At 43.4% G+C, this 23669-nt stretch overlaps 1 protein-coding gene across 5 annotated transcripts in view; it reads right to left on the reverse strand.

Moving 5' to 3' along the window:
- Window positions 1–905: 905 nt before the first annotated feature.
- The window catches only part of ANO9 (anoctamin 9), a 586191-nt gene continuing 563427 nt past the window's right edge, over window positions 906–23669 (reverse strand). For 2 of the 5 annotated variants that reach the window (XM_086957696.1, XM_086957698.1), the window contains 2 exons: window positions 11224–11289; window positions 906–3099 (listed from right to left, as the gene is read on the reverse strand). In XM_086957696.1, coding sequence (XP_086813822.1) covers window positions 3072–3099; window positions 11224–11289 — 94 coding nt within the window. In that variant the 3' untranslated portion in view covers window positions 906–3071. The remainder of the gene's footprint in view (window positions 3100–11223; window positions 11290–23669) is intronic. The other 3 variants (XM_086957699.1, XM_086957700.1, XM_086957697.1) reach the window with 2 other exon arrangements.

Below are 23669 nucleotides of genomic sequence, written 5' to 3' on the forward strand. Positions count from 1 at the left end.
CCTAAATTGCGGTACTATTGGGAGGAAGTACTTATGGCCCTGGAGATGACACTAGGACGGTCCCCTCCCTGCACTCTGGATACGTGTATTCTGGGACTTTTCCCGAGACCAACCTCGCGAAAAGTTGGCACACGGCTTATAGACTTAGCATTGATGTTGGCCTAAAGACGAATAGCTATGACCTGGAAATTGGCTAGAGGTCCTAGGGTCCAAACCTGGAGGGAGGATGTCCGCCAGTGGGCAAGGGCTGAGGAGAGGGCGTTGGCCAGAGAAGAAGTTAGAGGGGTACGGGCTCGTCCTATTGCGAATCTATGGACACAAGTGCTGATGACTTGGGAGCTCCTGGAGATTTGCCAGGGGGAGGAGTCTGTAGAGGGTGGCGACCAGACAGAGGGCAACCTAGTTGGGACACCTGGAGGCCAGACAGAAGGGGGGACCTCGGGATGATCCGGGAAACACTAACAAAGCACTGGACTTTCCGCGCTGCCCAGACGGAGAGATGACCATGACTAGACCCCCCTACAATGGATACTACGCAATGGGCGCTCTGCTCTCCAAGAGGTATTGGATATACTTAATGACACCGGGAGTTCGACAGAGGAAAACGAGGGAAAAATAATTATTTTTTTGATTTACCCTCGTGGTCGTCTGTAGAATCCCCACTCCACCTCCCCCCTTCCTCCCCCCCCCTCCGCTCCCCCCCAAATTCAGCCCCACTGCTCTTACCTGCACGGGCCTCGGCTGCCTAGACATAGCCCTTGCTTGAACTGATCATCAATGCTACCAGGTTCTGCACCTTCCTCCACCGTGCCTACCTCTCTGGCCCCTCACCACCTCTGCTTCGCCAACATGTCACATGACATTACTAAAGCATACGTTCCCATGAGAAATCAGAGTCATGCACATTTAGTAAACAAATACATTTATTATATAAAAAGAGCGATACAATTAAAAGAACAGGAGTGGTAGGATCTAGATTTTCATTGGAGTTTAAAAACAAACACACATTCCCTTCAAATACTTCCATACCCTCGAGGTTGGATTCGTGGTGGTATAAAACAAACGTAGAACTGACTCCACACCTCTTCACTTTCAGCGGTACCGATGTATTTTTGAGATGCAAAATTTAAAATGTCGATAACGACATGGATTCTGTGACAAAATACCAATGTCCCCTGGCTTACAAGTGAATTGCATTGTTATCGAATCTGCAGGTTGCCTGACATGTGGGTACCTCAAAAAGGCAGGTAAGCTTGGGGGAAAGACAGAGACTTGAAAGCATGAGAATGCAGCATTTCGTTTGCTATCTCTCTATTTTATCAGCCCCCTCAGTAATCTCAGTTTCTCTATAGCAGAGTCCACCCTGTTTTGATCTTTGTGCTGGGGATAAACTCAGTAAAATATTCTCCAAATAAAATTCAAGGGCTTCTGGATGGACACTTTCCACATATGCCCTCAAAGCCAGTTTGGCATCAGTTGGGTACATCAAGGAGAGAGGGGACGTTTTATGTGTTTTTCAGATTAGCTAACCAGTGAAAAACAAACGAACACCAGACATGGGTTTTGGATTTTAGCTCGAGTTACACTGCCCAACTGACCCACCTGCTAGTATGCGCAGCTGTCGATTTGAAGTAAACCACGTTTTAGCTTCTGCCTAGTTTAGGTTTCTGTTGTCCTGAGATGCTGGCCGGGTTAGACACTCCTACATGGACTAGGTTACCCCTTCTCCTAGTAAGGTAGTTGGAGAATTAGGATGCCCAACTACAGCCTAGCTTTTAAAACCTCGGGCACGGCTTGCACAGTCAGTATGAACTGGCCTATGCACTTGAATTGTCCACCAACACCTTTGTGTACCTGACTTTGAAATCTATGGGAGGGGCGAAACATGTAGCATCGCACCTAACTCAGCCCAGAGCTTTGAACAGAAGCAACGTACTGGCACTTAGGAATGGCCTCCTTGTGTTCCTAAGAATTGGTGGGCTACTAATCATCTCTTAATACCCTTAAGAATGGACTGGCAATAATGGTGTGCTTTGTCTCCAGCAGTCGCCTCAATTTTGTCAAATTTTGTCCAAGAGGTACATCCCTTTCATGTGTAAAATGTTCTTTAGTCTATCAGGCCAAATGCTCATATGAGAGTTACAGTCCTGAAGGTGTGTGTTCTGGCACAAATATATGCAAATGAGGTAGTATTACAGATACGCCTAAGGTCTCCCTAAAACCTGATCTTACATTTGGCCAGCCACTATTATCAATCTTGACGTCTAAATCGTATATTCAGTGAGAATATGCTTTTTACTTTCACTGTCAATCAGCACCTCCGGGTAGGAAAGCGGGCTTGTAAAGACCGGCAATCCAATGCTATTTGGAAATATTATTTACATTTTGTTGAATACTGGGACAAGAAGTTTCTCCAGTGAGGAACGTCCTTTTTAAAATTAATGCTGACCCACTCCTGTCCATCCTGTTGCATTGCGAGACTTATTGCCTAAAAAATCGGGGTAAGGAGAATTTGCTCCTTCTTTGTGGTTGTCCATATTTCGAGTGCTATTTTTGCCATTGTCCTGGATTCATCTAATCTGTCTCGGCGCACCTCTGAGGCTGATGCCACACAGAGCTGCCATGATGGAAACCTGTAATGTTGAAGGGACCCTTAGGGATAGGACACTGGGGGAACTTAACATGTACATTTGTCTTAATGAATGCAATAGACAGGTGATTCAATGTTTGGCTGTGGTCTTTCTATGGATTTAGTTGCTGCTTATATAATTAACAATCAGCCTCAGTTAGACTTCTTTCTAGGGACAAGGTCCATCATCCAGAGGGCCTGCCTTAGTTGGGACCTTGACCATTATCTCCTGGGCCTCAGCTCCTCATGGAACATGGTGGTGTTTCGGATTTTTGGCCATTTCGAGTCGAAGAAAGCTTCCAATGTGGGTCTGACGCTGGGGTTGAGCACACAGGAAGTAAGTCCAGAAGGAGTGGTTATTCTTAACGCTTAAGGCCAGTAGTACAGTCCAGCTGCATCAATGGATTCCATGGCACTTCTACTGATCCATGGCAGGAGCTCCTCAAACTTCTGTGGAGTGTTCAACGACACTGCAAGGAAAACAAATAAACAACCTACATTTAGTTACATCAGCAGCAATCCCGCTCACCTGTTCACTATTCACAACCAGCTTCTGGAGCTCTTGGTCCTAATTCCTGAGCCAGATCCCAGGCCTCATCCTGCCTCTGTTGCTCTTATTTATGGTTACTTACAGTTCTCTCCATCTATTCCACTCTGTGATGTGTCATTCGTATACATGTTTTTCCTGTCAGTTTCTTGACTGACGTCATACATTGATTACTCTTAATCCCAATTATCCTATCATTTTCTGGCATCCATATCCCGGCCATAGCTCTCCATTGAGATTGTTTCTTGTCTGTAATGTGTAACCCTCATGCTATTATTCCTGGTTCGCACAGTTTTGTGCCTTCACATCACTATTTTTTTCTGTTTCTTCTGTCATTCTCTAAGGTCTATTCTTCTTTTCTACTGCTGTGTCTAGTTCTCCTTTTCTATTCTCTATGCCAGATTCTCTATTTGTATTGGTTTCCTTTCTTCTGTTCCTCCCCCTTATACGTCTTACTAACCTGTTCTCTTTTGCAGCGCCTATTGCATTTTTTAATGAAGATAATATTGGCATTTCCCATGTGTGTATTATTTTTTTCCTCTCTTTCTATTACTTCTGGTTCTCCTCTGGTTCAATGGTTATTAGTTATCACTTATCAGCAGTAGGACGTGCTGCTCATAAAAATAAGTTTAGTGATTCACAGACCTTTCTGCTATGCTTAAGCTTGTATTACTGTCTGAAATTCATGAAGACAGAACTGGTTACATAAAATATTTGGGAATCAGGTCTGGCTTTTCAGTTGTAATTCAAATCCAAGTCAAGAGTAGGACACAACAATTCACAGATGTGGCTTTTTAATTCAGATATATACGTGTAATTCACACATAAGGCAGATGTAAAGCACAGCTACTCACAGAAAATGCTCTGTGACTCATGTAAATATGTTAGGGTATTTTTGACATATAAGACGGGAGTAAGATACAACTATTTATGGAAAAAGATTTGTGATTCAGATACGGATGTTCAAGTGTAATTCACATCTAAGACAGAAGTAAGACAACGGCTTACAGAAAAGGCTTGATGAATTAGGTAAGAATATTGAAATGTTATTCACATCTAAGACAGAAGTATGAGAACTGCTTACAGAAAAGAATTGGTGCATCAGGTGAGGATATTCAAGTCTAATTTGCATGTAAGACAGATGTAAGAACACTGCTCACAGAAAAGGCTTTGTGAACCAGTTAAGGGCATTGAAGTATTATTTGCATCTAAGATATAAGTAAGACAGCTGCTCATAGAAAAGTCTTGGTAAATCAAGTAAGGATATTTAAATGTAATTCTCTTCTAATACAGAAATCACAGCTAATCACAGAGAAGGCTTTCTGAGTCAGGTGAGGATCTTCAAGACTAATTAAAATCTAAGACAGAAGTTGGACACAACAGCTCACAAAAAAAAGCTTTGTGGACCAGGTAAATATATTCAAGTGCAATTCACATATATGACAAAAGTTAACCACAAATGAACAAGTTACTTACTTTTGGTAATGCCTTATCTGGTTGAGACTCTATCTAGCTACAGATTCTTTACCGTTGAATATCCCCAGGTGTCAAACTGGATCCGGAAGATTTTCGAGTAGTACCCTTGCGCACCGGTAGGTGGCATCATTCGGCTCTGCGTCAGCCGCGCCGAAAGTGACATGCGCGCTACTTATATAGGCACCACGTGCTGACGTCAGTTACTTTCCCCACTTTCCATGCCAGGAGCACAAAGCAAGGATGAAAACTCACTACTGATGTGGAAAAGACTAAGGTCCTGAAAAGGGGGTCCCTTACACCTGAACTGGTTTTCAGAATAGGGGAGGGTCAGTGAGGAATCTGCAGCTCGATAGCATCTCTACCAGATAAGACGTTACCGAGGTAAGTAACCTGTTCGTCTGATCGAGACTCCTAGCTGTTGAGTCCTTACCTTTGAATAGATACCCAAGCAATACCTCCTCGGAAGTAGGTCATGACGGACCTGACTGTCTAGGCAGTAATGTTTTGTGAATGTGTTCAGTGATGCCCACGTTGCTTCCTGACACATGTCCGGGAAAGGAATGCCATGCTAACGATGTGGTCGCAGCCTTGGCTCTAGCGGAGTAAGCCCAAAAGCCCTCAGGGGCTGTTTCTTGTCCAGTGCATAGCAGATCTTAATTCACAGGACATTCCATCATGAGATGTTTCTCTTCTATACAGGATTTCCTTTCTTTGCTCCTACATAGCCCACGAAGAGTTGATCATCCTCCTGGAACTCTCTTGTGCGGTCAAAGTAGGAAAAACAACACTCTTAGTTGGTCCGGGCGGTGGAGCTTCTCCTCTCTTTAGAGGGATGAGGTGGAGCAAAGAAAGTACACAAGGTAATGTTCTAACCTACATGGAATGGAGTCACGACCTTTGGAAGAAAGGAGGTACATGTCTGGAGAACCAGCTTGTTCTGTAAAAAGTGTTCACAGAGAGCCCTTGCAGTTTGCTGACCCTCCTGGATGAAGTTATGGTCATGAAAAAGGCACTTTTGATGGCTAACAACCTAAGAGGGCAACTGTGCAAAGGATTAAATTAGGCACACATCAGAAAGGTGATCACCAGGCTAAGGTTCTACTGAGGCATGATGAAGGGCGTAGGTAGAAACATATGTTGCAGGCCTTTAAAGAACCTAGCCAAAACAGGTTACTTAAAGAGAGACGTTTGGTTCGGAAACTGCAAGAATGCAGAGATGGCTGAAAGGTAACCCTTAACTGTGGCCAGAGCAGAGCGCTGCTGGGCCAAAGACAACGCAAACAAGAGAACTTGTTAGAAAGGTGCAGAAAGAGTTTCAACTGTATGGGAAGCATACCATGACACAAATTTCTCCCAAAAGAAGGCGGAGGGACGCCTGGATACCAGAATAACATCACATACTTTGGGTAGAAGGTCGAAACCTGTCAGCTGTTGTTGCTCAATCTCCATGCAGCCAGGTGGAGGGGGTGGAGGTTTGGGGGCAGAACCCGAACCTGTTGCTGTGACAGCTCAGGATACCAGACTCTGCGTGCCCAAGAATGACTTGGGCCTGATTGTTCCTGATCTTCTTGAGAACTCTGGGCAGGAGTGATATTGGCGGAAATGCTCATAGGAGGCCAGAGCTCCACTCCAGAAGAAAAGCGTCTCTGAGCGAGAGCCATCTTGGAAACTCCAGCGCGCATAACTGGTGACATTGCATGTTCTTGGTGGAGGTGGACAGATCTAATGAAGGCTCTCCCCACTGCTGAAAAAGACCTTACACCACCTCTGGTGGAGATGCCATTCGTGATCCACTACGATTCTTTGGTGGACTTCGTTCCCCCTGGTGTTCAGAGAGCCTGCCACATCCTGCACCACCAGTGAAATGCCCTGGCGTTCCTGCCATGCCCAGAGGTACAGAGCCTCTTGACAAAGGGGACTTGACCCCACCCCACCCATATGGCGGTGGTGTACGTGCACACCTGCATTAGCCTTACCTTGATCGAAGGAAGAAAGACTTTTAATGCCAATTTAATGAAGTTCTAACAGGTTTATGTGAAGCATGGACTTTGCAGGAGACCACAGTCCTCAGCTCTCCAATTCTCCCAGCTGACCGCTCCAGCACAGGGCTATGCATCTGTCTCTACAGTCAACTCTGGTTGGGGAAGAGATTGGGGGGGTCTGCCACTGACCCAATCGCGGTTCGTCAGCCACCACTGCAGGTCTTTTGCAGTTCCCTCCGAGATCTGGAAAATGTGGGAAAGGTTTCCATGATGCTGCGCCCACTGGGCCTTCAGGTCCCACTGTAGAGCTTGCATATGCCAGCTGGCAGGATGCAGGAGGTCATGAGACCCAACAGCCTCAGAGTCAGTCTCACGGAAATCCAGGATAGAGGCTAAAACATTGGTACCATAGTCTGAATACCCTGGACTTGCCGCTCAGGAGGGCAGGCCTAAAATGGCACCTTGACCAGAACAGCTTCGATGAAAGGGAGCATCTAAAAGAGAGTTAGGTGTGTCTTTGGGATGTTGATAGTGAGCCCCAGGAAGTGCAGGAGGTTTGCTTTAGTCTGCAGGTGGGTAATGACTACCTGGGCAGAGCCCGCCTTTAACATGCAATCATCGAGGTAGGGGAAGACTGAGATCCCTGACCTCCGCAGACGAGCTGCATCCACTGCCATCACCTTGGTGAACACCAAAGGGGCGCTTGTAAGGCTGAAAGGTAGCACAGCAATCTGAAATTGCTCATGGCCCACGTAACCCGCAGATAGCGTCTGCGGGTTGGCAAGACAAGGATGTGGAAATAGGCATCCTGCAAGCCCAACGTTACCATCCAATCTCCCGGATCTACGGCAGACAAAACTTCAGCGAACATTAGCATTTTGAATATTCTCCGTCTTCAATAAGAGGTTGAGAAGGCGCAGATGTAGAATAGGATGAAGGCGTCAGCCCTTTTTTGGCATCAGAAAGTAGTGGGAGTAGCAACCACGACCTACTTTGGATGCAGACACCCTCTCTATAGCTCCCTTGGCCAAGAGAGCTTGCACTTCTTGATGGAGCAAGGAGAGATGATCCTTCATCAGCTGATTGTAAGTGGGTGGCATAGATGGAGGGGTGTCACAAAGTGGAGGGAGTAGCCCTTTTCGACTATCTGTAGTACCTAATGGGCTGATGTTACTGACCGACAGTGGGAGAGGTGATGGCATATCCTGTCTCCCACTGGGTGCCCATGATGGTCTGAGGGCGGACTAAAGATGTTTGTAGGCTGCGGCTGCACAGGTGTACAAGGGTGGCGGTGGACTGACCTGGCTGCTGGCTGCCTGTCCCACGTGGTTGCTTGGACCTGTGCCCTTGGCCACAAAAAGGCTGAGAGGCCTGATGGTCGTGGTGGCTGGCTGGATATGGGTGTGGTTGGACCCCTTCTGTAGCCACGAGGGGCCATGGACAAGCCCAACGACCAAGCCATAGCTCTGTTGTCATTGAAGTGCTCAGATGCTGAATTTGCCTTGTCATCAAAGAGGCAAGAGCAATCAAAGAGCATGTTCATAAGAGAAGCCTGGACGTCCCCTGCAAAAAACTGATGTTCTCAGCCATGTGCCGTAAGGCCACCAACGATGAAATCGTTCTACCCAGTAAGTCGGTTGTGTCAAGTCCAAATCTGTGGGAGAACTTTACTGCATCTCTCTCATCTGCAACAGCCTGATACAGTATGGCCCAGGCCTCCTCCAAGACCATAGGCTGCACTTGCACAACCAAATCCCATAGTGTATGGGAATAATGGCCCAATAGGCACACAGTGTACACAGACCGCACTGCCAGGCTGGTGGAATAGAACATTCTCTTACTGAAGGTGTCCAGCCTCTTGGATTCCCTATCTGGTGGGGTGGTAGGGAATGTGCCAGAGTGAATGTGGAATGAGAAGGCTTGGACCACCAAACTCTCCAGTGTAGGGTGCAAGGCAAGGAAACTGGGATCCCCAGGAGCGGAGTGATTGCGACGGGCAATCATCCTCTTCACAAGAGCCCCTGTGCCGGGCTTGGACCAGGCCCCAAGTAGTATATCTGTAAGGGCTTCATTGAATGGGAGTAAAAGTTTAGAGGGGGGTGACTTCTGGTTGAAGCACCTCCGTCAAGATGTTACTCTTGATTGCCACTGAGGGTAGATTATGGTCCAGGGCCTCAGCCATCCTATGTACTACCATAGCAAAAGAGGCTCTCTCTGCCTTAGCCACAGGAGGTGGGAAAACCAGGCAAGTGTCAGGTGAGATGGCCTCACCCAGCTTCTCATACCAGTTGTTCTCCTCAACTGAATCCACAGACCCCTCCCAATTATCTCCCTCACCAGGCCCATCAATCTAATAAGGCACTGGCTCCGCTCCAGGAAGAATGTCCTCGGTCGGCGCCGGACACAGCGTGAGATGATGCCCATCCGCGTCAGAGTCGAGAATGACGATGGGGATGGTGCCACTTAGGGGTGTCGCCACTGAAGGGGGCACCAAGGAAGATCTCATCTTGCTGGCGGCTCCACTAAGAATGGATCCAGTGAGGGATCCTTGGGGCAAGACTGGGGCCGAGGGCACATCTGCTGGTATGGTCCCAGTAGGGTCCCTCCTGTGACTACGGGGCCCAAAGATGCTCCAGAGGGGCCTGGCTGCCCAAAGATGAGGTACACGACCTCATAAAATTATTTCAGTTGCCAGAGGTTGCCCTGGATCTGGCAAGCGTGGAGCGGACACAGGTTCAGTCCCTGCTGACTCATAGAGCCTAGAGTGCCAAAGCTCCCTCGTTTGATCGAGTGACTTCGATGAACGTGTAGAAGTCGAAGAGTGTTTGGACTTCTTCAACATCTTGTGCTTGGGGGACTTCCCAGACTTCCCTGATGACTTCGAGTGTGACGAGGAATGTTGGGATGGACTCAGCAAATGATCCTGGGCCCTCCCACGATTACAGAACCTCGAGTGTCAAAGAGTCGAACAATGTCGGGCAATGAGGAGCTTGAGGGATCGATCGCTCCCTTAGGGTTTTTGGGTGCATGGTGAAACGCGACACAAACACACCAAGAGAGAGGTTTGTCACTGACATCTGCCTATGACAGGCCCCATATGGTTTGAAATCAGCCGGTTTCTTAGGTGACATCCTCACACCAAAAGATGAGCTCTAAAAAAAGGTCGACAAAAAGTTGAAATGGCCCAGTCAAAAAACAACTGGAGCAGAAAGGAAAGAACTGACGTTAGCACGCAGAGGTGGGGCCTATATAGATGCCACGCACTTCACTACCGGAGTGGACGTTGCCGACACAGAGCCGAACAACGCCATCTTCCAGAATGCAGGGGTACGGCTCGAAAATCTTCCGGATCCAGTCTGACACCTGGGGATATTCAAAGGTATCGAATCTGCGGCTAGAAGTCTCTATCAAATACTCAACATAAATGCTTTGTGACTTAGGAAAGGATATTTTGGAGTAATTCATATTACAAGTACTCACAGAAAAGGCTTTGTAAAACAGGTAAGGATATTTCGATGTAATTGACATCTAGGATAGGAGTAATACTCAAACTTTCATGTACCCAGTGTGGGGAAGTGACTAAGGATTAGTGGAGTGGATAAGATTCTTCCTCCAAGACTATGTTTGAAAAATGGAGGAAATGATGCAATTTGAAAGTACTGAGAAAAGGAGCACTAAAATCAACTGACCAAATCAAGATTTTGCTAGGAGTGGCTGTGACTTACTTGTGTAGTACTACTCGCTTACCCGCAAATTTCAGGGGCAAGTCACAAGTAACTGAGCAGTAAGTTACAGCAAATTCTTTATGAATCAGACTCAAACGTTCTAGCAACTTGGCCTAGTTTAATGAGCAAAGCTAGGCTGCGTTTTTTCGTTGGGGTTGGTTGCAGGGCATGAGATCGCCACCAACTATTTATTCTGCAAACACAAGAAATAACTGTGCAACTTCCAAGTACTTCTGGCCAACGCCATAAGAATATAAAACAATTTGAAAGGGTGACTAGATTTTCCCCGAAGAATTAGTAATGAGATAAATGGTTCATTTTAATGCAATAGTTAAAATTTGCACCCACAGGTTAATGCCATTCACACTATTAGTAGCAGAGTCCCGTTAATGTATACATAGGTACGACCCAAAATATCATCTAAAAATATGCTGCAGACTCATTAATTTAATCATGAAATAAGAATGGAATTTGTTCTAAAGTTAATACTTTGCACCCAATGCATCAGAATAACATACTCGTTAAGATTATTGCTCTGAGCCAAAAATATGAGCTTGAAACATTTAGTAATTTATTAAATTCTGTGGCTGCAAAATATTGGCTTCAGACGTTCATCAAAATTATTGATTTTGGTACAAAGAATCAGCTTGGAATATGTAGTAAAAGATTGATTCGGCACCAAAATATTAGTAGTTAAAGGATTGATTTTCACAAAAATATATTTTTGGAATTGTCCTTGAAATTTTTGAAAGGTCCCAAAAATACAATCTTAGAATATTCAGGAAAAATATTGATTTAAACCCAAAATATCATATTCGAATATTACCTAAATTATTGGTTACCCCCTCTACAACCAGATCTTACCTGTCACAGCTGAGAATGAAGGGTGACCATGCTGTAGGCAACTCTGATTCTTCTGGTGGCGCCCTGCTGTAATGTTTTCAGTGTAATTATGTTTGACATTTTGGACTAGGTCAGTAAAGCTTTTGTCAAAAATTATTATTTTTTAACAGTTTCATGGAACTCCAAGGTGTCCTCGGAGGAGGGGCAGTTATGATTTTGAGAGGGACGTATGGCATATCTATGTAGATAAGTAATCCACCATACAATGGTCCCAGTGCACTTCAGTTGTTGAGAGTAAAATCCCTTTTTCTGACACAAATACACTTCTTGCAAAGTTCTTATGTTGGGGGTCCAGTTAATAGCCTTTTAGAGTCACCCACAAACCCTTCTCCCACCCCCATTCGCATCTCCTCTCCCCACACCCCACGCATCAATCAACCCTATCTCCTAGCCTTTATCCTCATCTTCTTTAACAAGCACACATATTCAACACCTCCTACCAGGTCCCACCTTCATCCCCTTCCTTAGGTTACATCCTCAAAATCTCCTCTGACCTGCCATCATTAACCTCTCCTCCCAGCCTCAATACCTTCTTCAACTGTGCCTCCTAATTTGCACGATCTCCTATTTTACTTGGTCCCATTTTTCGGTCATTGACGGTCTATCTGTGCTAAAAAACACCAAGAAAACACATTTACATTTTCTTCAGAATTTTTCCAACTATCAAGCTCTTTTTCATTAGATATATATATTTCTCTTTTTCTCCACCTCTCCTTCCTATCTGTTAAAAGACTGGTGGTAAGAACCCCACAGACACCAAAGGAAGGCTGAACCAGGTCAATAGAGTGCCCGCTTGTATATCTATAAAGATGAGACACTAGCACGGACACTGCATTGTTCTAGTTAAACTGAGAAGGAGACAAAGGTACCCTTAGACTATGATCTGTGGAAGGGTATTTTATGAATATATTAACTCCGCTTTACCAAATACAATTTATTCGAAATTCGAGGATATAATTCAGGGCTGGTAGGGAGGGGCTGTGTGGTTAATAGCCAGCTGATGTGCATATCCCTATAGGAAGGTAGGTGGGTAGGACACTGTGCATTGTAGTTTGGGCTACCTGGAAAGAGAACGCGGCTGGAGCGACAGAGGATGGGTTGTGGGTGTCAGATAGTGTGCATTGTGGGTGAACTGAGACCGGTGGCATGGCTGAGTTTAGGCAAGGATGGAGTTAGGGCATGGTGAAAGGAAAAGCATGAGATGGCGGTGCCGGATGGGGAGAGGATGTAGCCTAAGGGCTAGAACGGTAGACCCCGAAGCTGGGGAACTGGGTTTGAGTCTCGGCACCAACGCTCAACGTCCTATGATTCTGGGCAAATCACTTAATCTCCCCATGCCTAACAAAAATGAATGTGTCCTCATGTAACGAAACTGGTGCTCATGTAAAGCGCTCTGATACCCGAAGACTCGGGTCAAGTTTGCAGTATATAAAACTAAAAAAAAAATGTCTCTGGTAAGGGGGGACAGATTGTGGACAAGATTAGAAGCCGTCACTTTACCAGTGCATGGCAGGTAGCTGGGAGAGGATCCTGGTGGCTCTTTTTTTAGACTAGAAATAAGATGGAAGTAGAAGGGTCACTAGAGTATTACCGGAGTACTATATTTTTAAAAACACATTTATTTTTCACTAAAGGGAAAAGGCCATCAACAATCTTTTTAATATACTTTTCTTTCAAGGAAAACTTCTTGGGGAAATTACACATAATATTTTGTAAACTATTTGCTTTTATCAGTTTTGTTAAACCCTAGGCACAGAACTATCATTTTGAGGCTACATATTAAAAAGACTTAGAGGAGATACTGTACTGATGTGATGTAAAAGGACATTGGAAAACCCAGTGATGTCACCGTGATTTAAATTTGCAAGAGGTCCTACACTGTACTGCTTTGCTGATCTCTCGCAGAGGGACACGTTCAGCTGCTCTTGGGGCCATTTCTTTCAGCCGTAGGGGAAGAATGGCCCAACGAGTCTCACATCATTAGCAAGATGGTGGCTGCACAAGGAATCACCAGCCACCCACTGGGACATTACTTGTCTATGTTAAGACGACAGCTCCCATTATACCCTCATGTAAGTGGCTAGATAGACGTTCACGGGTGCAGTGGCAGTATCCAACATTTTCTGCTGGGGCGGTGCATTATATTTGTCATTCTCCTTTTCAGGATCACATCTGTCCATTCCAATGTTGCTAGGGGTCCTAGGCCTGTTCTCTTTTAATGTCTTCAGTTTGTGATATCGTACTGGCAGGGGCAGTAGTGTGCTGGTTATGAGCTACAAATCTCACAGGTTGAGATACCATTCAACTGTGGCTTCAACCACGAAAACGCTTTTCACTCCACAAGATGCGCAAACTGATATAGATCCCTGAAAAGGGCGAAAAATATTCGAAGATGCAACTGGGTGGCTACCCTTTAAGCAGCTACTTTCATCTCGTCCCTCCACAAAGAATTTTGGAATTCATAGACCTTTACAATTTGTCAATACAGTGGTATGCCTAATGTGTACATTAATCAAGTTTCATTCACATTTGTATCTTTAATGACTCAAATATCCTTAGCAATTTAACCCAATTTTGACTAATTGCAGTTTTTAAAGAGAACAATTAATGATGCTTTCGAAAAGAATGCTGTGGGTAGAGAATTTGAAATCAATGTCTTCGAGAAGGAGGACTGTCAAACACTGATCACTGTCGTTTAAGACTGGCTTGGGGATGTGCCTTGTGGAGAGGAACTATTTTCCGATTTAGGAAATATCTAAAAGATGAGTGAACTTAGTTGGTCTTCTAATTTATTTATTAATAAAAATCGATCCCTTTTTCACATGTACTATTTCCATCACACACAATGCAGAATGGATATGCTAAAGTGATCAATACATAACGTCAAGGTTACAGTAATGCTAACTTTTGTGATTTTGTTGAGAAGTCAATCACTTCGTTCACGACTTTCCTCAATGGCCTTCCTTAGATAAATTGGATCTTTTAGATGTAAGCACTATGCAGCTAGGCTTAACTTTGACTAAACACAAGTACAACTGACTTACAAAGTGTTAGATATTTCCTTTAACTTGTAAAGCATTTACCTTAAACAGGTCTGTCCTACAACGTATTTCACAGGGTTTGCGCCCAATGTGAATGCAAAAAAATGATTTGCATTGACCATTTCTACACACTTTTCTGCCGAAGTTTGCAAAATTATAGATACGCTAACTAAACTGTAAAAACATTTTCTATATTTTAGGATAGCACACATGTTGTTCTGACTATTTTGGCAGATCCAAGCCGCTCATTGGTTACAATGTCAGCTATCTAGAATGTAAAAAAAAAAAAAAATATATATATATATATATATATATATATATATATATATATATATATATATATATGAATCCAAAACGATCCTTTCCAAGCCTGAGAGCGCTCAACAGTGTGTGCTCAACCCGAGAGCTGGATCAAAGCCCCAAAATTAATTTTTGAACAAGGGGGGCGGCACAACTGGATACTTTATGAAGCTTTATTCAGCAGTATCCAGTTGTGCCACCCCCCTTGTTCAAAAATTAATTTTGGGGCTTTGATCCAGCTCTCGGGTTGAGCACACACTGTCGAGCGCTCTCAGGCTTGGAAAGGATCGTTTTGGATTCATACGTCTGCTGCGAGATGCGCCCGATTGCCTGCGTGTAGCAAGCTGCTGAAACTCGAAGGAGACGCCCTCGGTGATTGTGGGAGAGAAGCGGCGGGCTCGGCTGCGGCTGCAGGAAGATCCCACTACGAGGTGAGCGTCTCCGGTTACTATCACTATTGAAGCGAGCAGGCAATCGAAGTGGCTGTTTACATCAGCAGTGAATGCGCCCAAGCGTATACAGTACGCGGAGCGCGTTGATGTACATCAGACTGGAGAAAGATAAGCTGCATTTAAAGGGACAAATTTGTCTAAGCGCTCTTTAAGTAAAGGTGTGCTGTGACTCTGAGTTGGGAGTAATTTTCAATAATGGAAGCGCGTGTTGCTAAACGCGCTACAAAAGCATCAACAATGTTCAAACCAGGGGCTGCAGCGGCTGATGTGACCCGCAAGACAAAAACACCGGAAACTGAAAATGTCACGTTGAAACAACATATGAATGCGTTAGAACGCTTGTACAAAAAAGAAGTGAACAAAAGCTGGGAAATAATCGCTTTAGAGAATTATGTGGAAGTCAAAAGAATACCACGTGGATTAAGGATTTTTACCATGCCAACTCATCCAGATACCAAGGAGGAATTGATTCTGGAATGGGTAGAAAACAATACGCTGTCTTCTTTAAATATGATGCGCATTCTTATTAAGCATGCCAAAATGGATATTGATGAAATCACAACAAAGATCAAAGAAATTGAAGATCTGGTTTCCAAAGAAACTAAACAGGAAGAAGTAATCAAAATGAGATCAGAAATGGAAACAAGACTGGATGCATATGAAACAGACATACAGGAACGCAAAGAGCGGAAGTTTAAAAGAGATGAGCTTGACTATTTACATGGCCGCATCTTAACTTTCGCAAGACGCTACGATAACCTCAAAAAGAACTTCCCTTCCACTACACAAGCTTCCAGTGGCAGCGAGTCAGATGCAAGCCTTATTGAAGTAACAGGCGACCTGTCAAAAAACTTCAATATTTTAGAGGAGGTAAAAATGGTGAACTTGGAAAAGGACATCACCAGAGGGGGAGGAAGAGCAAGAACGCACTTTGGAAACAGAGGGAGAGGCAGAGGTGTACAAAACCAACCAAATCCCTCACCAGCACCCGAAAAACCCGCAGGTCCAAGCAACGAAAGAAGGCAATACCCCCTACGCAACAGGAAGTGACCAATTTAATAGTGAATTTATCGCAATACCAACTCACACAAGAAGAACAAAATGTATTGAACAAAGGCTTATCATTTTGCCCAGAAGCCCATTTCGACTATCCGCAAACTAAAATTGACCTGTACAAATTCGTGAGGAAATTAAAATTGGCTAAAATCCATGCCAATCGAATTTCACCAGATTGTGTAAATAACATCACAGAAGAGGCAACGATAGAAAACATTACCACTACCATTGAACAAATTTCTGACCTGAGAGAGACATTTGAGGCAATGTTTAATCCTGAAGGCAACACCACAACAGATTCCCAAATGTTGGAACAAATGAACATTCAAACCAACTTGAGTAAAAATACTGGATTGAAAAACAAATCCCGATACTGCCCAGTCCTATCGCCAGGCAATAAAATCGACCTGTTCTCGGATGCTATGATGGAAGAACTTGACAATCTCATCAAAGTCAAAGATAATAAGAGACAAAACCTATCTACCAAAGAAAGAAAGGCACTTCAAAATCTGATGAACAACTCCGCCATAACGATTAAACCCGCCGACAAAGGGGGAAATATCGTTATCCTTGATACTAAGGATTACATTCAAGAAGCGGAACGCCAACTTAAGGTTCCACAACATTACAGCAAGTTGAAAACGAACCCTATGGGTAAAATGATGTCCGATTTGAAGGAACAACTAACACTCTGGCAGGCAAAGGGACTGATCAATGAAGAAGAGCGGAAATATATCCAATCACCCCGTGTGTGTATTTTCTACCAAAAATCCACAAGACACTCATCCATCCACCGGGAAGACCCATTGTGTCCTCATGTGATTCATTGTATGAAAAAGTCTCAAGGTATGTTGATAACTTTCTCGCTCCAATTGCCCAAAGCATGCCATCATACCTAAAGGACACCGGAGACTTTCTGAGAATCCTAATGGATATACCATGGAATCAGAATTATCTCCTAGTGACAATTGACGCCGTGTCACTATATACCTCAATCAGGCATGAAATAGGTTTGAAAGCTTGCAAGTATTTTTTACATCAACGCAACATCAAGGAACTGCAACACACAACTATGCTCCTCAAAATGATAGAGCTATGCCTGACAAACAACGTATTCTTATTCAACAGCGAACTGTATAAACAAGAATGCGGCACGGCCATGGGAATTTCTTTCTCTCCCAATTACGCCAATATCACCATGGGCTATTGGGAAAAAATGCTAGTATGGAACAACTATGAACAAGAAGAACTTGACCGTATTGTATTATGGGTCAGATATATTGATGTCCTTTTCCTTATTTGGAATGGGACCAATGCACAGTTTCAAGAGTTCTTCATTAAACTGAATCAAAATGAGATTGGGCTTCAGATTACATGTTCAACCAATACCAAGGAGATAGACTTCCTAGACACCAAAGTCTATGTCTCAGAAGGTAAATTAGAAACCACGTTGTTCCGTAAAAAAACAGCTACCAATAGTGTCCTCCATGGGACCAGTTTCCACCCGAAATCATTGCTCAGAAGTATCCCGTACGGAGAATACATCCGACTAAAGAGAAACTGCTCGAAAGTATAAGATGCGGAGAGAAAAATTCTTGAAAGTAAAACCAGATTCCAATTCAGAGGATACAAAGACTATGTATTAAATAACTGCAAAAAGAAAGTCGACAAAATCAGCAGAGCGGAAACACTGATTGAAAAAGAAAAATCCCCACAAGACAAGGATCCTCCGAGATTCATAACCACTTACAATAAGGAAAGTGGATTGATTGCAAAAAAATAGAAAAAATATTGGAATTTAATAACCAGCGATCCAGACATTGGGACACTAGCTGGAAAACATCCTTCCATTACATATAAAAAGAACACTTCCCTGCAAAACTTGCTAGTAAAAAGCCACTTTCAGATGCAAGAACAACCGAAATGGTGGACCGAACAAAGTGTGGGCTTCAAACCATGTACTACATGCAAAGCCTGTAAGATAGGTAAAAAAATGAAGAATGTAATGGAACCCAACGGAAAATACATGCCAATCAAGCAATACATTACATGTACATCCAAAAATGTAGTTTATGCAATTGAATGTAAATGTGGCATGAAATACATAGGTTCAACAACATGTATGCTAAAAAAAAGAATCTTGGAGCACATCCGAGCTGTCAAAAACTCCAATCTGCTATATGCTACAGCCAAACATTTGAAATCTTGCCAAAATGGGGATTGGCGAGCCATGAGTTTCTATGGATTAAGAATGCTGACAAAACTTGAAAGAGGAGGAGACACAGTACGTCTCTTAAGACAAATGGAATCCCGTCTCATAATCCAATTCCGAACGAAACATCCCAGAGGCATGAACTTTGGAGAAGATCTTCACATACATCTGGAGTGATACAGAACCCAGCATGAACTTTGAGTAACTGTAAAAAGGGTACTATACCCAATGACAAAGCATTATGAACTGTAAAGTAATATGCCCTAAGTGAAAACAACTTAAGATGCTTTGAGTACTATACTCATATAACCATAGCACACCAGTCCTTTGTTTTAACCTTATTTTTTATTTTACTGTTTGCAACATATTGCTTGTCGAACTACATATCCCATAATGCCACTTAATGGCTAACATGGGGCAGTATATAAACTAAAAGCAAAAAAGGACTTGCTGACCGTGAAAAAAGCCGTGAGGCTGAAACGCGTTGGTGGAGTGTTTGTGTGTGAATAAAGCTTCATAAAGTATCCAGTTGTGCCGCCCCCCTTGTTAAAAAAAAAAAAATATATATATATATAGAGAGAGAGAGAGAGAGAGAGAGAGAGAGATAGAGAGAGCGAGAAAGAGAGAGGGAGAGAGAGAGAGAGAAACAGAAACAAATAATTTCTTAGAGGTAGTACTCAATTTAAAAATTTACAATATTGACAAATATTTACATCAGGAAAATCCTGAAGATATTTTGTGTGATTTGCAAATTTTCTAATACAATTGACCTTCTATTTCACCAAAGCATTGCCTCTTACTGCAATAGAGCACACTTTTCAACAGTTAAAGCAAATATTTAACTCTGTGCGTCACCTTTATTTACATTAGCTGCTTACTGTGGAAGCACATTTGTGGACTAGATCTTAGAGCCAAGTGTACCTCAAAAAGATGGAGAATTTGATTCCCTAACTGACAGGTGAAGAATGTGGAACCTGAAGCAGAGCTACTGATTCCATTCCTTTCCTTTCTTAAGCAACACTGGTAGATTTTTTGTATTTCTGTATTTGGCTGATTTAGCAGACGTTTTATCTGAAGGGCAGTATAATAACAACTAGGGTCACATTGGTGCAATTGCTATTGGAGTGGACACATAAAGGTAATCTTGTGGTGTACTTGTAGTAAGATGAGAACAAAGACATTAAGTTATCTATGAATACAACCAATGAAACTATAGATGGATGCACCATACAGACAAGATGGACAGAGAAGGTTGCAGCAAGTTAGCTAATGTTGGAGAGAGCAGTTGTGAGCATGTTGATACAATACCTTACTTTATATCGATGCCGTGTTGCATAACTGTGAAATATTCCATACAAACTCTACTTTTAGTGGTTGTGTATGTGGTGGTGACTGAAGGTGTCTGCTGTTGTAAGGACTGTGGTGCGCAAGTATGTGGCATTCTGTGCTATGCAGGCTGTGTGTTCAGTGTCCTGTTGAGAACGTGTGTATGTTGACTATGTCCAGAGTGGATCTGGAAAAGCGGGAGTAACGCTGGAGACCAACAAAGAAAGGAAATGAGTGGTTACAATGGATAAACACTAAAAAAGGGAAGCTAGGATGGAGAAACTACTAGGCACAATGAGAATGAGAAGAGGCAAATCCTGTGTGAAGTGCTGGGAGTAAAGCGGGTCAGAACAGATAAGACGAGAGATGACAAGAACTGTTGGGAACAGACGAGAGAAGGATCTGCCTTGATGATAAAAGCGGGGCCTGCCTGGAGCAGAGAAAAGCAGGCACTGCTTGGGCGAAGGAGAAGGACCTCCAGGAAAGGGTAACTACAAAATGCTAGTGCAGAGACAACCTCTGTAAGATCCGAGCGGATGAAAATAAGCAGAACATGACAACGTACACATTTATGGTTTTCCTCAAAAAGTGAAAAAAAAGATCTTGCCTTTTTTCAGATATGACAAAAGGCAGAGATAAAAATAAAACGTGGTTAAGGTTTAGATGGGTGTGCAAATGTGGAGCATAATAGACATTGATAGCATGGTATTTCTTTATACATATATCTCAACAAGGGAATATCAGAGCATAACTACATCACCTATATTTTTCCTGAGATTTAGTTGGAGTTCGGATTGTTTCTGCTAAACGCCTTTTACGCAGCAATAGAAAACATGCCAAGACCGCTTACAGTTCATCGAAAGTATGGAGTAAAATCGAAGAATACAAAATACTCTTGAAGGGAAGGGCAGAAGAGCCAGTCCTTGGCACCTTTTTGGTATGAAGTAGGTTAAAGAGGGAAGAGTTATACTCATGGGGAATAACTGCAGTCGACCCGCCGCATGCTATGTTTGGGCATGTACGAGGGCTGAGGAGCCCTGCCTGTGAAGGACAGGGAAGGTGCCTGAGAACCTGTTTGTTTGACAAAGCGAGTTAGGAGTGAGAAGCTGTGACTATGGAGGTCAGCTCTGTTCTTCTACGTGATTGGATGGGGCGGGATCTGCATTCAGAAAAGCCTACGAAGTCAGCCTTGTACATTTTTTGGCCGTTTATTGTTTTCTGAATTGTTACCTCATTGCACACCCATTTCTCATCCACTGCTTTACAAAAAGTTCCAGTTGACAGGAGAAGAAGTCACTGTATGATAGTCTACAGTTTTACACAGTACTACTAGGCCTAGGTGATTCCTTTAAAATGTGACCATTGAATCTTCACTGGCCTTTGCAGAACTTTGAGTGAATGGCATGGCTGGTCAAGTGAGTCGGAGATGCAAGTTTTTATTGTAGGAAAGTGGGTTAATATGTGGTGTGGTTGTGAGACCTCACCAGTTAATAATGTCAACATTTCGATCAGGTCCAGTTAGATTCTTTAATAAAACCTCTAGCTCCTCCAGGGAAGCTGTGGCACACAACAGTCAGGATTAATCATAGGAACAAGTTGAAAGCATTTTTTAGAAATATCAAGCCAGTCAAAAAGTAACAAACACAACACAATAAAATCCGACATCATTTTTTTAAAAAAAATAGGGTATATTTCATCTTTAAATAGATACCAAAACAACAAAAACCATTTGAGAGAAACCACAGATATGATTTTTCGAAGTTGGTATAAATCACTGTAGTTCAATCTTTAGAATGCAATAAATCATTGTAAGCAGCTTAGCAGTTTTGAGCGAACTGGCGAGAATGGCGACTAGAAGCCTTTTGGACAGGCCACAATGGTTCGGGGTCAGTCACAGTCCTTATTGTATTTTTATCTTTTGCCACGGTCCAGCGAAGAAGTCCTGATGCTGGTGATGCAGGATGTTCAAGAGGTGCAGAGAGTCTTCCTGGGCCATCCTCAGGTTCACACTTGTATGGGGCTGTCTCTGGTCTCAGGACTCAATCTCCCACAATACACCAGTGGAGTCCAGCACAAGTTTAGTCGCCACTAGTCAAGTGGTCTGCTGGTAGCAGAATCCTCAGCGGTTACTTGCAGGTAAGTAAATCTGTCTTGTAGGGGACCAGGGTCCAATTTGACTTCAGCCACGATTCTCACGACCCAGGAGGCACCTCTTGTAGGTCAGGACTTGGTCTCCCATGGTGCACTTCTGCATCTAGCGGTGGGCAGGCATATCTGGGCAGCTGGGCTCTCGAGGGTGCAGAATTCCTTAGCTTTTGCAGTCCTGATGCTTACCATGAAGTTACCCACCTAGCCCTTGAAGTCACTTCTATTCTAGCACACGTGAAGCTCTTTTCCAGTAATTGCTGCGAATCTCTTGAGTTCAGCAGGTGCATTTCAGTGTTGGGTGCAGACTCTCTTTGCTGAGTCCAGGGAGCAACAGGGTGGTCCTTGTTCTGTCTTCTTCCGAGCCCAAAAGTTATCTGAGGAGTGTGTATCAGGGATGACACTTTTATGCCATTTTGGTGTTTGTAGGATGGGAAGGCTCACTAACCAATGGGTCAAAGGTTCCCATGGGGGAAAGCCTTCCAACTTGACTTCACTTCCAGGAGGTTTGGCCAAAACAATCCCACAGTACACTTTTCTGCCTGAATCCAAGATGGCTTAGGTCTTCGCTCCCTGTGTGGAGCTCTGAGCACACCACTAAGGCGGGTCCAGCATAATGAGCTACTCCTCCAGGAAAACCGGGGTTTTCCCTCTGGAGGGGATGCCAGTCTGTCTACCTACACAAAGGAGCAGGTAGGCTAAGGTGTGACGGACACTCACTGAGGTGTTAGTCTCTTTTAAGCTGGGTCATCTGTGGCCTCCCGCATGGGAGCCACCCTGCTGGAGCAGGTGACTCCCTCCTCCCATCAGCGATTCTCTTTGTTCATGGGAGTGCTTCATACTTTCTAGCAGGGGGCTTCCTGTTGTCTCGGGAATAAGCACTCATAGAGAAAGCGTTTTTAATCTAAATAAACATTGACTGAAAATGATTTCCACATTGTTTCTGGTGCAGCAGCAAAAGTGACCTCTGATTAAGGACATTGTAGTGAGTAACTCTGAAAGATGATGTATATCCAACTGATGGGGGAGGTCCTCACCCAGAACGAATCCAATTGTAAAAGACTGAAACATTTCTTCAAAAGTCTCATTTTTAATTAAATCAATAGCAGCATGGCATTTTTCATTCAATGTTAAATTCAGAAATGTCTGTACATAAATAAACGGTGAGAGAGACTGAAATAGCTTATTAAAACAAAAGCAGCAACCGATAAAGCCCACAGTGACAAATGAACTAATAAATCAACAAGGATTAAATACAAACAAAACAAAAAGTTACACAGTAATAGTATCTCCCAAATGTACCCTGCCCACACAAAACTTTTGTTGTTCTGTACATTTTACTAAACGGAGCTCCTGACCACACAAATAGTTATAATTATAAAAAAGCTTTCAAGTCTGTCAGTTAGATCAAACTACAGAGAGTTCAACTTTTTTTATCAAAAATCTTTTCTTTGCAGCAACCTTCTGTTGCTAGCGATTCCCTTGTCGGATTCAAGCACTTCCACGATCTGGAACCGCAATTGACTGACTTTGTGTTTGGGTTATTGCCAATGCATGGCTACACTTAGAGATTTCAATTTAAGGGTATAACGCTTTTATGTTCACATATTCTCCCCCTAGATCTTCTGATTCTTCTTGCCTATGTAAAATAGGCCATAAGGGCACTTCAAAGAATAAATGCAATTTCTTACATCGCAACTAGAAGTGTGTCTTAGGAAAATGTTGTATCCACAATGAAGGTGAATTAAAATGTTCCCAACAATTACATTATTGCAGTGAGTGCATTTTTCACATCTTAATGTGTCTTCTCCAACTTTGATGCGTGACCTGACTTCTCCAAATAAAAATTTCCAAAATCTTTTTGACTTTGTAGAA

This window comes from Lissotriton vulgaris, chromosome 2_1 (genome assembly GCF_964263255.1).
Source record: "Lissotriton vulgaris chromosome 2_1, aLisVul1.2, whole genome shotgun sequence".
Lineage (NCBI taxonomy): Eukaryota > Metazoa > Chordata > Amphibia > Caudata > Salamandridae > Lissotriton > Lissotriton vulgaris.